At 39.5% G+C, this 14,919-nt stretch overlaps 1 protein-coding gene across 1 annotated transcript in view; it reads left to right on the top strand.

Annotated features, from left to right (window-relative positions):
* LOC121949981 (metabotropic glutamate receptor 8-like) overlaps positions 1-14,919 on the top strand; it is a 128,643-nt gene that overhangs the window by 88,960 nt on the left and 24,764 nt on the right. The window contains exon 7 of the mRNA XM_042495869.1: positions 1,403-1,603. Within this exon, the coding sequence (XP_042351803.1) occupies positions 1,403-1,603 (201 nt within the window). The remainder of the gene's footprint in view (positions 1-1,402; positions 1,604-14,919) is intronic.

The raw sequence follows: 14,919 nt of genomic DNA on the forward strand, positions 1-14,919 counted from the left end.
GTGCTTTCATTCGAGGGGAAAATACGTATAAATATACTGTATATGAAATGAAAATAATCTAGTAATACTAGTAAGACTTTTGTGTATTGTTACTGTGATAGAGATCAATTCAAAGGTCCAGTCTATGGAGATATATTGGCAGAAATACAATCAAATTTAAAAAGTACGTCTTCATTGGTGTACAATCACCCGAAGAATCATGGATTCTATTTGCCCATATTCCGAAAAAAGCAGTATTTCTATTTGCTGTTTACATGGCTAATTAAAATTAATACTCCACAAATATTCCTTTTTGCATGTAGCCATGCATACTCTGATAAGTGTGCCCTAACATGTCGTTTATCACATCAGAATATTGGAAATCGAAATAGTTGGACAGCTTTTTTCAGTCATTTTGCTTCTTTCATTCCCTTATCCACCCCCTTGAAAAGGTCAGCGTTGCAATATCTGTGCATATCCAGGAACCTGGATATAATGATAAAAAGCATATTTTTAATTTAAGGAAATTTTGTTGCATATTTTAATTTTGTCAATTTTCAAGATTATTATTATTATTTAATATGTATTATTATTATTATATTATTATTATTATTATTATTATTAATTTATTTTCTTTATTACAAATTTTAGGCTCACTTCCTCATAAGTTTTTAGTTGCCTTTTTCACCATGTTAAAATAAGCCAATTTACTCAGTTTTCAAAGGGTTACAATATCAAAAATCTTTTAGAATTATAAGGATTGAACTTTTTTTAAAAAAATTTATTTTATTAGATGTTCTTAATAAGGATACCTGGTCACATGCAGATGCCTGGAGAAAAAGCACAACACCGCTCTAGCTTTATTTTTTTGGCCACTAAAGGGGCAGTTCACCCCAAAATCAAAGACAATCATTGCAGAGTGCCAGAGCAGTAGAGATGTCTGCCTTCTCTCCACTACAACGGAACTACATGGCACTCAGCTCAAAGTACCAAAAAATAAATAAAGAAATAAAACATCTGAAAAACTCAACAGCAATGTGTCTTTCCAGAAGTCCTGACCTGGTTACTAAATCCACAGACTGTGATGTGAGCAGCATCATCAGCATCATGTTGTAAACATCTGGTGCTGTCATGAGCATGAGCCTCTTGTCCCTGAGTAGATGCACGATTCCCTCTGTGCGATAATACAGTTGTTTGGCATTTTTTGGCACTTTGAGCACCACAAGCTGACTGCCATCTAGTTTCATTATATTGGATAAAGACAGACGTCTCTGCAGCTGATATCTCCAACACTCTTCAGCTCACCAAAACTATCTGTGTTGATAAATAGCACTACAGGTGAGAGGAAAGACTATTTCTTTATGCGGTTTGATTCTGTGTTTGATCATTTCACTGACTGATCACCTCTCTGTCTGTGTTTCAGGGCTGGAGAAAGTCGGCCGTGACTCCACCTACGAGCAGGAGGGGAAGGTTCAGTTCGTGATGGACGCCGTGTACGCCATGGCCCACGCTCTGCACCACATGCACCGCGAGCTCTGCGCAGGATACCCCGGCCTCTGCCCGCGCATGGCCAACATTGACGGCAAAGAGCTGCTGGCCCACATACGCGCCGTCAGCTTCAATGGTAAGAGCTGCTTCATCATCATCATCATCATCATCATCATCATCATTCGACCTTCGCTATTTTAACCCCTGAAATTCAAAAGTCTGCCAGTGACTACATTGGTATTTTTGATTATTGTGATGTCATATCTTGGATTAAGTAAAATGCTTTATATATGCAGCCAGATTTATGATTATTTCCTCTGCTGCCACCATGCGTCTTTGCACCACATGTGACTAACTTAATTTTTTTTAAAAACAAAATGAGATTACAAAAAACTTATGACTAAAACATATTCTATTAATTATTTCAAACAAAAATCATACGAAATACTGCATTTTTCGCTTCTTTTCTACATCAAATTAAAGAATACCTTTTTATTTCTGAGGTAGGGAATAAATGCAAAACACAAACTATGCAATGAATGTATTTCTGGACATTCACAATGAAATCCTTTCACTTGGGACAGAGGAGGCTGCTGTGGAAGGCTGCGCTGTGCTTTTGCTGGAGGGGAAAGCAGATGGGGCGAGTTTTAAGAACTAAGTTGTTCATTTTCTCTTTGGGCTCTCTCTTTGGCTTTTGTACTTGTTTGGGCGAACAGGGTTGCAGCTTGTCAGTGTGGTTTGGCCGTGTAGTTGTCATAGGCGGGGCTGAGTGGAGCTCCTCACCATGATGCCGGCTCTCATGCTGCATCATCCTAGTTGTACTATTTGTGTTGTTGAACACTCTCTTGCAATATTTGCATATTTGTTTTTGTTTTTTTCTGTCATCTCGTCTTTATTTCTTTCTGACTTGAGGAACTTCAAATGCTGCCACACTTCTGTTCTGAAACCCAAATTTACCCGTCACTGAGCCTTTGCTTCGTCTTATTTACGTTGGCGACTTGTCTCTAGTCTTGACATGATGTAGGATGTTGAACATGCAGTGATGTGGCACGTTGAATAAGGTCTTGGTTATTATGGTTTTCCTTTTGGGTTAATATATGTACAGGAAACAATGACCTCCTGCAGGTGTCTGGAAAAGGTCATCTTTAAAAGCCAATAAGGGCTACAGGACATAAATTGTTCCTGTTTATATTGTTATTATCTGCATTATTGAAATTCAGAAAAGTGCTTTGTGAATTCTGTCTTGTCAGACCAATGTAAAGCATCTCTAGGGATTAAAAAAAACAAACATCTAACAAGAACCACAAAGCTTCTCAGTGACCAACAGATCAGGCTGTGTTTGTACCGGACAACCTCGAAGTGTCAAAAGTGATCGACAAACAAAACACAGCTTTCAGTAAAGACTCCCTGCAAAAAAAAGGGTTTAACTGTTAAGCTGAAGCTGTTCAAATCTCCCAGTACACAAATATTTGATGTATCCCCCAGATGAATCAGAATCAGAGTCAATTTGAAGATTTCAATGTGGGTTCAGCTGTAACTTTAGTTAAACACGTCTGTATAAGTTGTGACGGAGCCATTTGTTTGGCTGTGAGTTTGAATAATCACCGCCTCCACAGTCGACACCTCTGTGTTGTCTTCTGTCAAAGTACAAACAAGTACTCTGGGAAGGAAAGTGTCTCCACACTTGGTAAAGTGGTAGTTTTGGAAGTTTTCAGATTAGAGATATTGGTTTCTTTTAGTCCTTTCAAAGTAGTGGAGTTTCAGTGTTTTGTGATGTAAATCACAGACATACATCATCAGTATCAACATCTTTTTTTACCCAAACTTACCAGGTACTTTAATTAGGAACATTTCCTAATTATTTTAATAGAAAATGTAATTTACTTAACATTATGTTTCCCTTAAATGCTTTGAAAAACTTGGAAAAGTCATGGAATTTGCAAAAAGCAATATATACCCTGAAAGTTTTGGTCATGAAATGAAACATGTTTAATAATCCATGATGTGCTCAAGGACTGTCTTTTTTTTTTTTTTTTTTTTTTTTAGATCACTGACTTTTTAATCGCCCAGTTGCGCTGAGGCGATTGCTTGGAGTCTTGAAATTTCTCTTAAATGATGTAAACAGTGACGCTAAAACACGAGGTGGAAAATGTTGGAAGACAACGAACAAATGCAGAAACGACACGTGAGAGAAGACGGGAATAATGTTTTAGGAGGAAAAATAAGAAAACCAAACGCTATTAATCACCTCAACCTTAATTGAGTTCTCCATTTTTGTTTTCCAGCTAAGGTCCTCCATCTTACCAGCACTCCCTCATTAACCCTTCATTTATTCCTTCCCTTCTTCCTCCTCTCCATCCTCTCTTGCTCGTCACAGCTATCCAAGTTCCGCCGACCTCTCGGGCAGGCAAAAGCCTTCGTCAGCAGGAAGCGTGAATGCTGACACCGTCATTGGGGAATCCTCCCGCTCGTTATTAAACACCAAATATGGTCGCAGGGTTTTTTAGTTCCTCCTGCTTTTTTAAAATCCAGATTTATTATTCTTAGCTCGGTTGGGAGCTGCTGCGGTCCCATGATCCGTCTGCTTTCACACAACTTTAATAATCACAAAACATCACGCGCTGAGTAGTAAACCTCACTCCTCCTCACAAGTGCTGAGACGTTAAACTAACAGATCCACTCTTTACGCGTCACAGAGGATAAAAAAGGAAGGATGTGTTCTTCTGTCGAGGTTTCTGTGCTTGAGGGAAATAAGGAAAGAACTGTGGACCGGCTGCTGTTTATTTTTAAATGATGAGTCCAGTTTATTATCTTATTTGGATAGTTTTGTCCATCATTTCTATCAGTAATACCAACACAAGTTAATAGCCACAGCCAACAGTCACCATGACCATTATAAGAGTAATCAATACATTCTCTTCCCAAGTCGTCACATATTGCCTCTTTGCAGTGGATTTTCATGTCTACATGTCACGCTTTAAGTATCACTCTGTGTCTGCTGTTGACGCTCTGGGATGCTTCTACTATGATGTCAACACAAGCACATGGTGGGGTTACACTGCATGTGGTTATGTTTAGGCAACAAAAGCACCTGGCGACCAATGCTGGGACAACAACAAATGCAGGACAACAATCAATGTTGCCACAGATGATTAGGTTTAAGCAAAAAAAAAAAAAAAACACATGGTAAGGGTGTAGCCAAAAAACATCACATTCAGACGAGAAGTAAACACCAGACTCCTGCATCACAGTCCGGGGTTTGTTTGATCCATCCACCGCACCTCTCGTCCGCTCTATAGGGATCTACATGCTCCTTATATTATGTTGTTCCCTCACACCTTCCAGCAGCGTATCATGTCGACAGAAAGCTTCTGTCTTGCGTCTTTCTTAACCTACCATGACCGACCGCAAATCATGCTGCTGCGTCAGGTGCTTTTTGGCCGCACTGGTGTAATGTAACTAAGCACATTTACTCAGTTATACTCTACTGGAGTATAAATTTTAGCTACTTTACAAATTAAGATTTTTGCATAAGAAACAAAAGAGGAGTTTAAAAACGATACGATGTTTTGCTATAAATTGAATTACTGAACAGTTTATACAAGTGCAGTTGCAACCATAAGTTGATTATTCAATGCACTGAAAATTAATTTCTAAAATTTTGTTTTTTGTTTTTTTCATGTCTTTTTCTTTTTCTTTTTTCTTTTTTATTCATTTGTAGTTTGGGGGTGTTTTTTTTTACATTTAAAAAATCATTTTAAGTTTTGGGGTATATTTTCTATATTTTGTTAATAATTATTATTTTTGAGTTTAGGGATTGTTTTTTTTCTTTTCTTTTTTTGTTTTTTTACAGTTTTGAGGTTTTGGGCTGTGGGCTTTTCCGGTTAGATTTCTCTGCAGTAGGTTGTTTAACTTTTAATATTCAAAGTACATTTTCCTCAATATACAGCAGGTTCTTTAACTTCTGATGCTTCAAGTACATTTTCCTGATTATACTTACTTTCCTCTAATGAAGTACCATATTCAAAGCAAGATTTTTACCTGTACCATGCCTGCTTTGCTTCACAGTGAAATTTATTACAAGTATTTTCACAGTCTGGTACTAGTGCGTTTACTTAAGTAAAGTATCTGAACACTTTTTCAACCACTGTCTGGCAGCAGAGATTATCACCATGAACACTTCTGTCCGGACACATTCTCAGCTGATAATGTCCAACGGCGTATCATGCAGACCCCAAAGGTGGCTTTGGAATGAGAACGGGCTTGATCAGGAATACTGCAATACAAATAGATATTGTGAAAATACTCAGATATTATTTAAAATCCAGTTGCAAGATGATCACAAGCAGCATATGCCAACTGACACAAGGGGACATAATCCCACTCCTGATGTTGACAAGAAGACAAAACAGCAAAGACAAAGCAGTTGTAACTGAAACACAGACGTCCAGTAAATTGTGTTTGGACTGTCTCCTTGTCCTTAGTATTACATCCCCGTCTGATTTCCGTCTATAGAAATCCAATAAAAAGCATAATTTATGATTTCCTTTTCACCTGCTGCATGCGTCGTGTTCAAACATGTGAGATGAACCTCTTTTCTCTGGTTGAATCAAGGCCGACCGTAGGTTTCACAAAAGCTTTGATAAAGCTCATTCTCCCTCTCGGGCCCCTGAACGATGGTATTCATCAGCAAGGCTGTGGTTCTTTCACGACGGGGCGAGGAGAATTTCTGTCATTTAAAAAACGCACGTTTCAGACACAAGTCTTCAGATTCTTCAATCCTGCTGAAGGCCGAAGCTGAATGTGACTTTTTCTTTTCTCTCTCAAGGTGAGCGCGTTCTTTAATCCTCCCAGGGACCATTTAATTACACAACACAATCACATCACATAACCCACAACAACCTCACAAATCTCCTTATGAAAATAAAGTCAGTGAATAATTCATAACAAATGACGACAAGAGACACAAAGAGAAATATTAAAAAAATAGAGAAATAATCCCCAATCAAAGGGAGCGTGATGAAGTCTCATTTAACCAACAGCCTGCTGGGATTTATACTGGAACAATCATTTTAAATGGTTCTCCACTTTCTTTAATTTGTTTGGGCATCTTTAGAAAACTGTTTTCCTGTGAGATTATTTCCACCTGTTCAACTTAAAATAAGAAAACGGGGTAAAGAGGAGTTCACCAAATATTAAACTCATTTTGTTTAGTCCTATTGATAATCCCCAATGACTGTAAATATTATTCTAGGCATTTGAAATTAGTGTAATGTGCATTTTTAAGCGGAAGGAAACAGTACTCTGCTGAAAAAAACATTACTCTTTTTAAATTACTTGTTTATTTAAAGCCAAATCCCTTTTCATATTTACCCATAAGTGCCATTTTGACCCTTACAACAGAGTGTAGAGGTTAAAATATTAACCCCATGAAAACCAAACAAACCGTCAACACCCTAATATGTCTCATTCCAAAATTTTCAGTTATCGATGCTTTTGCAGTGATTTCAGCGTAAGATACCCAAGAGACCCATTTTTAATAACGGTGTTATTATACAACAGTCAGCGCAAGTTGAGAAGGCGACTCTGCTGGAGGCCGACGGGTTGAAACACTGCTGGTAACAATAACATACAATAAGGAGCACAAAGGTCACAAAGGCAGGTGGATGGATCCACATTACTCCAGACTTTCATGCTATAGTCATGTGCTCACTTCCTGTCCGAGGGGGCGTTTACCCAGCAACAGTTTTGAAACTTCTTGTTGGCAGCTTAAAGCATGTATACCTCTTTTTTTTGAATGTCATATTAAGAAATATTACATGCCTTGAAATTATGCCTTTGAGTAATAACTTTGAGGAAATATCTTTAATAGTAATATCTCTTTCGCTTTCAACCTACAACAGAATGCATCAGCAGAATGATCAAGTTTTTGATTTGTGACACAGATGTTGTGATTGCATTTTCGGTGGTGAAAAAGGTAATGAAAAGAGGTTTATATTGATACTGAATTAATATAGATTTACTGAATATTTATTCTTAATATCAGCAAGTTTTCAACTGGAAAGTCGTGTCTCGGTTGGTTCTTACTGGGAAATAAGACGCATTTGTCAGTGACTTGCCTTCATTTTGTGGAAGTATTTGGTGAATGAGTGGACTTTATAAACTTCACAGTATTGAAACCGTACACATTTACATGCTCTGCAGTCTTTTTCCATGCCATCTGAGCTGCCGTATTAGATTTTTTTTTTTAAAGATATGGTCATGTTCAGCATACGTGGTCATTAAAATCTCCAGTTTTCTGTTGGGGTGAAAATAAGTAGCAGGTCGGTGTAATAAGTCAGCTTGTAACTCCACTTTCTGCCATTGTGAATCATGTTATCTGCACTCCACTGATGACGGCTTTTTGAATCCGCTTTCCTCAGGCTGAACCTACTCAGAGTTGACTGAGTTAATATCAATCAGCTGTTCTGGGATCAAAAACTCAGAGTTCGGCATTAGGCTCAGAGATTGTTGAGCCTGCTTTCTGAAATAGGGCCCAGGTGATTTAAACTGGTTAAACGGGGCACTCCAAGCTCTGTTGGTGGGGTGGGCGCCCCGTGTGCAGAGTCCTCGCCGCAGCAACCATGGGTTCAATTCCAGCCTCGGCCCTTTGCTGCATGTCATCCCCTCTCTATCTCCCCTTCATCCTTGAGCTGTCCTTTCAATAAAGAAAAAAATAAAAATAAAAAAGCACATAAAAATAATCTTTTCACTTGATTAAGCACAAAAGAAAATAGTTATTATAATATTTTCCATTTCTGCTAAAAGTAAACGGAATATTTGGGGGTCTGACTGTTGGTTGAACAAAACACATGGAGATTGCCTCAGTGTGTCTGAAAACATATCAGCAGTATCCGGTTAGGTGATACTTCCTCTGATGTGAGATGAAATCCTCTCTGGTAGCTTCCACCGTGATCCTCCTGTAAATTAATACTTCAGACAAGAGATCTTCCCTTATATCCCCCTACGTCTCCTCCCACCCTCCCTCCCTCTTACCTGCAGACGGAGGGATTCAGTTTGAATAATTTTTCCATCTACCTGCTCTGCACAGAGAGATGCAGGACACAAATAAAACAGAGGGAGGCGGAGATGGAGCAGATTCTGAGGCTGATGTGTTGAGCTCTCAGGGATTCAGCTCTCTGTGCCGGGGCCTGATGGATGTGCTGAGCTGCTGGATGTTATTTCTGCAGGAGGAGGAGAGACATTAAACATTGAATCAGTGGTGAGTTTCACCCGCAGGGCTGAAACAGTAAATCTGTGCGCAGTTAAAGGCGGGTTTGAGGGGCTGCACGTCGTGGTTTTTAAACATTAAACAGTTAGTCGCCTCGTTCGATGAATTAAAGCAAACTGGGGCAGGAACAGGAAACGTGTCACAGACAGGAAGATTAGTCCATCAACTTTCAGATCAAAACCCAGAGGCGAAATATTACAAAGGAAGAATTCGGGACAATAAAGGAGATTCAGGAAATAATGTGTTGGTCTATTCCTGTTCTTCTATCTTTGTGAGGACCAGGCTGTAGGTTTTTTATTTTGAGGACATTTTGACAAAGTGGGAACTTCTCACAGCTGTCTTCAAAATATTCACACGAAACCTGAGTTGTGTAATCCATCACTTTGACAGACCCAATGCAGACTCTTTGCACAAAATTGCATTGCTGTTGCTTGGTAACTTACAAGAATGAATGAAGGTCAATGGTTTCCCAGAGCAAACTTTACAGCATGAAAAAACAGACAGTGGAACTGTGAATTAGTACATGATTTGTAATAAATGTGACAATTATAGTAACATTAACACTGAAGTGTGGCTGTTAAACTACCAACACTAGGTGAGAGGGCATGAACACATCTAGCATATCACTTTTTCTTTTATTCTCCCTTTAATTTACCTTTTAAAATCATACCTGATCAAACATATCTTATCGTATTCGAACTTGTCTTGTTGTTTGATCTCCTGTCTTGACTCATCTCGTCTTGTCGTATGGTATCTTACGTATTTTATCTTACGTAACATATCTGCATTGTAACTTTTCTTGTCTTGTCGTGCTGTTTCGTGTCGTGTCTCGTCTTATCTTACATATCACAAATCTTATCAAACGTATCTTAACGTATTGTGTCTTGCCTTGCCGTATCACGTTTTATCTCATCTCATATCATCTCATCAGATCAATCATGAATGATGTCAGAAAACCTTCACTCTTGCCTCAAAATGTAAAAATAGCACTGAAACATCAATTTATCAGTCGAGTTATAATCATTCCCAATACGATCAGCATCTCGTCGCCGCCTTTTAAGAACTCAACTGGATTCTTGGAACCAAAGAAACGCTTTGTTTTTGTCATTTCATACTGTCCACACGGTGCTGAACACGACAACGTTTCCTCAGAGGAGCTCCAGGTTGCAGTTTCTGCAGCAGCACACGTGCATCATGAGTCCTGGCTCAGCAGCATGTGGCTCATGTGCGGTTTGTGCCTGATTGAGCTTATTAAGTTCTACACACACACACACACACACACACACACGGTCATGCCATGCTGCTTTTGGGGCTTTCCTGCATGAATCTGTGAACAGCATGCTCGGTTGAACCTTTACATACATCAAACGTTGAAATAAATCAAACTCGAGCTGCTCCTCTGTTTTTTTATGCTTCGCTTCTCTGAACGCGGGGCAGCGGGGGTTACCCATAATTCCATGTATGCAATGCAGCGAATCCAGGACGAAGCGAGGGCTCTGTGGCGACGGCGGCCGAGGGGCTAATCGCCAACTCACCCGTGTTCTCCTCGCCCGTGTGCTTATTTTTAGAGGAGCGTCGAGAGGCTAATCGAGACGCTTGTGCTAATGTTAGTGCTCGCTGTGCTAAAGCCGTCCTATTGTGGCGTCCTGTTTGAACACGATTAGCAGAGCGGGGGAGGGAGGAAGAGGGGGTGGGGGTCAGGGAGATTCCCCCATGATTCATTTGGACAGCGGATGGTTACTAATAGGCGATAAAAGCTTGTTGTTGCTGTTTTTAAGAGGGATGCAGCATGACTGACCCTGTGGAGCTGCAGGAGGAGAAACCCTTTACAGTGAGGGGGGGGGGTGCAGATACTGTAGGTGAGTGAAGTGATGAATATGTGAAGAGCTCATCTCCCACTGTGACTTCACTTCAAATATGCAGCTTTTTATAAACTGCTGAACAAAGCAGGAAGAGGAAACGACCGAAGAGAGCTCAGCTGTTTGTTCCTGCAGTGTGTGAACCTCAGCATTAAAGGAGTAGTTCAACTACTTGGGAAATGGAAACTCCCTATCCTTTGCAATCCCCTTTGATTCAATATACTTTTGTTTCTGTCTGCAGAGGAGCCTACATACAAACTTTGTGAGGTAGATTTCGATGCATATGGATGACTTGATAGCATAGACTGTAGAAATAATGGAGGTAGCTACCGTGACGTCATCCATTGGTTTGTGGCCTTGGGTTCTTGGTTTTCATCCAGAATTCACCATATTTGGCAAGAGGCTGGAGGAGGAAGGGGTGGATCTGACTCGCAGACGGTTGTGACGCATCTCAATAAAATCTAAACGTGTGTGTTGTACAGAAATTCATCCCCCATATAGTTGTCACAGGCAGCAAATCAACATAACAACATGTTAATGACAGGAGCTGTACTGTGTTTGTGATTGCAGAGGCTTAAACTTAAGATCACAGTTCCCAGTTTGATCCATTCACATTAAAACACCCAGCTGGGATTTTAAGATTCCTCTTTTTGGAAACAGAAAACCTCCAGTCGGCCTTAAGTGTGGGTTGCAACAGATTATCTCTGTATTTTTCTATTAGTAAATTTGTTTTTTACAAATGACTTTATATGCAAATCATTGCATTAAATTTTTGTGTGTTTAATTTAGTGAAAAATGACATTTGAGATTGCTTTAAAACCACAGATGGCCCCCAGGTTATTTTCTGTTTGTTTCTTTGTTGGTTCTCTCCAGTCTTGATTTTTCTATCAATTTTTCATTAAAATGAAATCACTAACAGCAGCCACCTGATCTAACATAATTGACATTCTGCTGTGGTAACAGTCCTGTAAAAGCAAATGTTACCTTTTTTTTCACATTATTGATCTCAAGTTAAAAAGAAATCTTTCACCGTACATGTGAGATAAAGACTTTTAAAAGCAATGACAGACAAAATCATTGAGGCAATCAGGTGTGTAATCAATAACTGATCAAAATTCAGCATGGCTGATATTGACAGAACTAAACAGGTAAACGAGGAGTGAAGCAACCTGAATAACCTGCAGTGAAAGCGAGGAGGAGCAGAGCGTGCACATGTAGGTATTATCACACAGATGAATGCACGAGCTGCCAGGCTGCAGCTCACCACCCACGCCGTCCGCCAAGGTCTCCAGGAAACAATCGATACAGGAGGACCGGTTCAATAAAAACTCAGAGGGCTCGCTTCACTGTGTTTCAGAGCGACACACATTTCTTGTCAGCACGGTGAAGAAGAGCTGCTGCGGCTGTCTGACCCATTCAGGTCAACAGGTGGATTAATGGAGCATCGGGTCACTTTCTGCTCTGATTTGGTGACAAACTGCAACCGTGACATCACCGGTGGCGGCTAGATATTGACAGTCTGGAAATAAAGTTCACAGTCAGTCAGAACTTTAGTCAGCTCTGTGAATGAGTATTTTTCTTTAAATCTCAAGGGATGGTGTCAGTGGAAACAAGTACGTGTCAGTTAGAGAGTCTGACAACAGCTGTAATTCTCCGTGCTCCTCTAACAGACCTCTCAGCTGTCTCTGAGAATGGCAATTTTCATCAATCTGACCAACACTTTGGAGAAAGATATCTCGAAAACTGAAGGACTGATTCCAGTGACTTCTGTTATGGATAATCATAGATTTCAAATGATGAATCCAACCAATTTTCACTGCCTTCTGAAGAAAAATCTGTGCGTAACTAGTATCCAAGACTCGACCTAAGTCCCAAGTCGTAGGCAGGACCTGATCCAGGACAAACCCGTGGAACCCTAAACAAACGCAGGGTACATAAAATATAATAAAAGTTAAATTAAAATTAATTACTGCATCTCATTTAATGGTTTAATGGCTGGTTACACATTTTGACAAATAAATCTATGTCTCAATTAGACTCCAGGTGTGGTTGCCATTGACGCCGCAAAGCTGTTTAATTTTTTCTAGAAAACCTCTTGAAGCCCACTTAGTTGTTGGCTACCTACTTGTAACAGTAATTAGCTGCTTAGATTGTACATACAAATATTAATCTTTAAATTTTATGTGAATGTGGACATGCCACACAAAGTTAATTAACACAGTTAGATTCCCACATTTCTATCATTCTGGTTAGGTTTAGGCAGAAGAGGCACATGGTAAGGTGAAGAAAAAAAACATCACATCCAACGGAAAGCAAACACCAGACTCCTGAATGAAAGTCCGGGGTTTGTTGATCATAATCACTGGCCGCGTTCTCAACAGATGCCAACTGTCTGCATATCACTCGGCCCCAGCAGATGCTGCTAATTGTGCACTAACTTTGTTTGTCAACCGGACCACAGATCTTCTGACATAAACAACATTTTCTTGCCTTCCTGCACCAGACTGTTGGGTCTGCTGGTTTTTATTAGGGTGCTGGCTACAGCATTAAAGTGTCCTCATCCTTTTCATGTGTTTTTACTCCTGGACAGCCTCTTGAGTACAGCGTGTGCTCACACTTTAAAAGGCCGATAGGCTCATCTTTTATAGGCTATTTAACCCCTTGAAACCTAAGCAAAATGGTTTGATTTCCTTTCAAAGACATGGATGAAAAAAAGGAATGACTAGCTTGGCAAGACAATTGCAAGAAATTAGTCAAACATGGCAAAGAAATTGACCTGAAAATTAGTTTTAAAAAGGAATGAGAATTATAAGACAATTATCACAAAACATGCCCAGAAAACTATATTCATATTTTACATTTTCTGATTTTTTGTGGATCATTTGAGTCATTTTCTTGTTTGTTTTTGTTGTGTTTTTGTTTTGTTTTTTGCCTATTTTTAGGTAATTGTTTGCTATTTGGGGGGAAATTTTAAGTTGGTCATTGCCTTCTCCCTGTATTTTGGGAATAAATCAAACCAATCTGATCAGGTTTCAAAAGGTTAACTGCTTTTTTTCTAAATCACAGATATGTAATGTCAAATATTTTGCTTAATATTTGGAGTACAAAACCAATACTAATATCACTAGAAAGCTAAGAAGCTCCTCTTCCCAACAGTGTATAAAACTCAAAATGTGTTTCAGGGTCAATGTGACTGAAAATTATAGATTAAGTCATAAATGAGCTAAAACACGCAGCTGTTTGAGCTCTTTATTGTGTATTCAGCTGAAACGTGTGTATTATACAGAACAGACTGATTGTTTGTGGTCGGTCTCATTGTGTTTAATAACAGCTGCAGCATGTGTCACGACAGAGTTAACATGATAACCGTGTTTGGAAATAATGTGCAGCGAAGACGTTAACTCTTGAGCACAGATTCCCTGGAGAGAAATGAAGTGAAGTGACGTGAAGTGGGGGATGGAGAGAACGAGGTGGTGCTGATGGGTTGGGGGAGGGGGGATCTTACATCCTGAGGCAAGTTTTGGTGATTCATCGCTACGCTGATGTGATTTGTGATGCTTTTATTCATGTTGAAGAAGGAAATCGGGGCAGGATAGAATCAAACTGGCACCCACTCACTTCATTATAAATCGGTTTTCTTTTTTTGCTGTTGTTTCTGCTCTTTAGCTTCAATCTGCTGCTCTTCCTCCTGGCTTCAGCGGTTCCAATCTAATCTGCTTCTAGTTCGAGACTCCGCTGTCCCCCGTGTTAAATTTGCCCTGCAGCGATGAGTGCAGCTCTACTGTACAAAAACAACACAGCACGGTGAATAAATAAATACAGCTGGAGGAGAAAGAGACTGAATCTGAAAACAAAACAAGTTTTGGAAGATTAACTGAACATCTGAGTATTTTTTGTCTTGTTCAGCCAGCATGATTTCAAAATTTGATGGCTTTATTGTGTCATTGAGTGAAGAAATAGATTATATATACATAAATAACCTCCCAAAGTAGTTCAAACAAGCAGATTTCAATCCATCTTGAATGCTTCTTGGAAATCTTTTCAATTTTCTTTTGTCAGATAGCCATGGTGTGAAAGGAGTTTTTGGTTAATGTTCAGCAATAGTTAGTTGATGACACGTCAAAATTCATGTGAAGTTCAGGGTTCCCTACACCTTCATTTATTTGTGGCGGCTCACCTCTAGAAAAACACCTGCCACCACTTATTGATTTTTTATTTTTGGAGCTGCACCATTTATTAGTATCACTGATGGAATAAAGTTATGCTGTTTGGTTATTCACTTCACCTCTCGGAGCGCAGACAATACTCTGGGCACAGACGGAG

Source organism: Plectropomus leopardus, chromosome 11 (genome assembly GCF_008729295.1).
Source record: "Plectropomus leopardus isolate mb chromosome 11, YSFRI_Pleo_2.0, whole genome shotgun sequence".
Lineage (NCBI taxonomy): Eukaryota > Metazoa > Chordata > Actinopteri > Perciformes > Serranidae > Plectropomus > Plectropomus leopardus.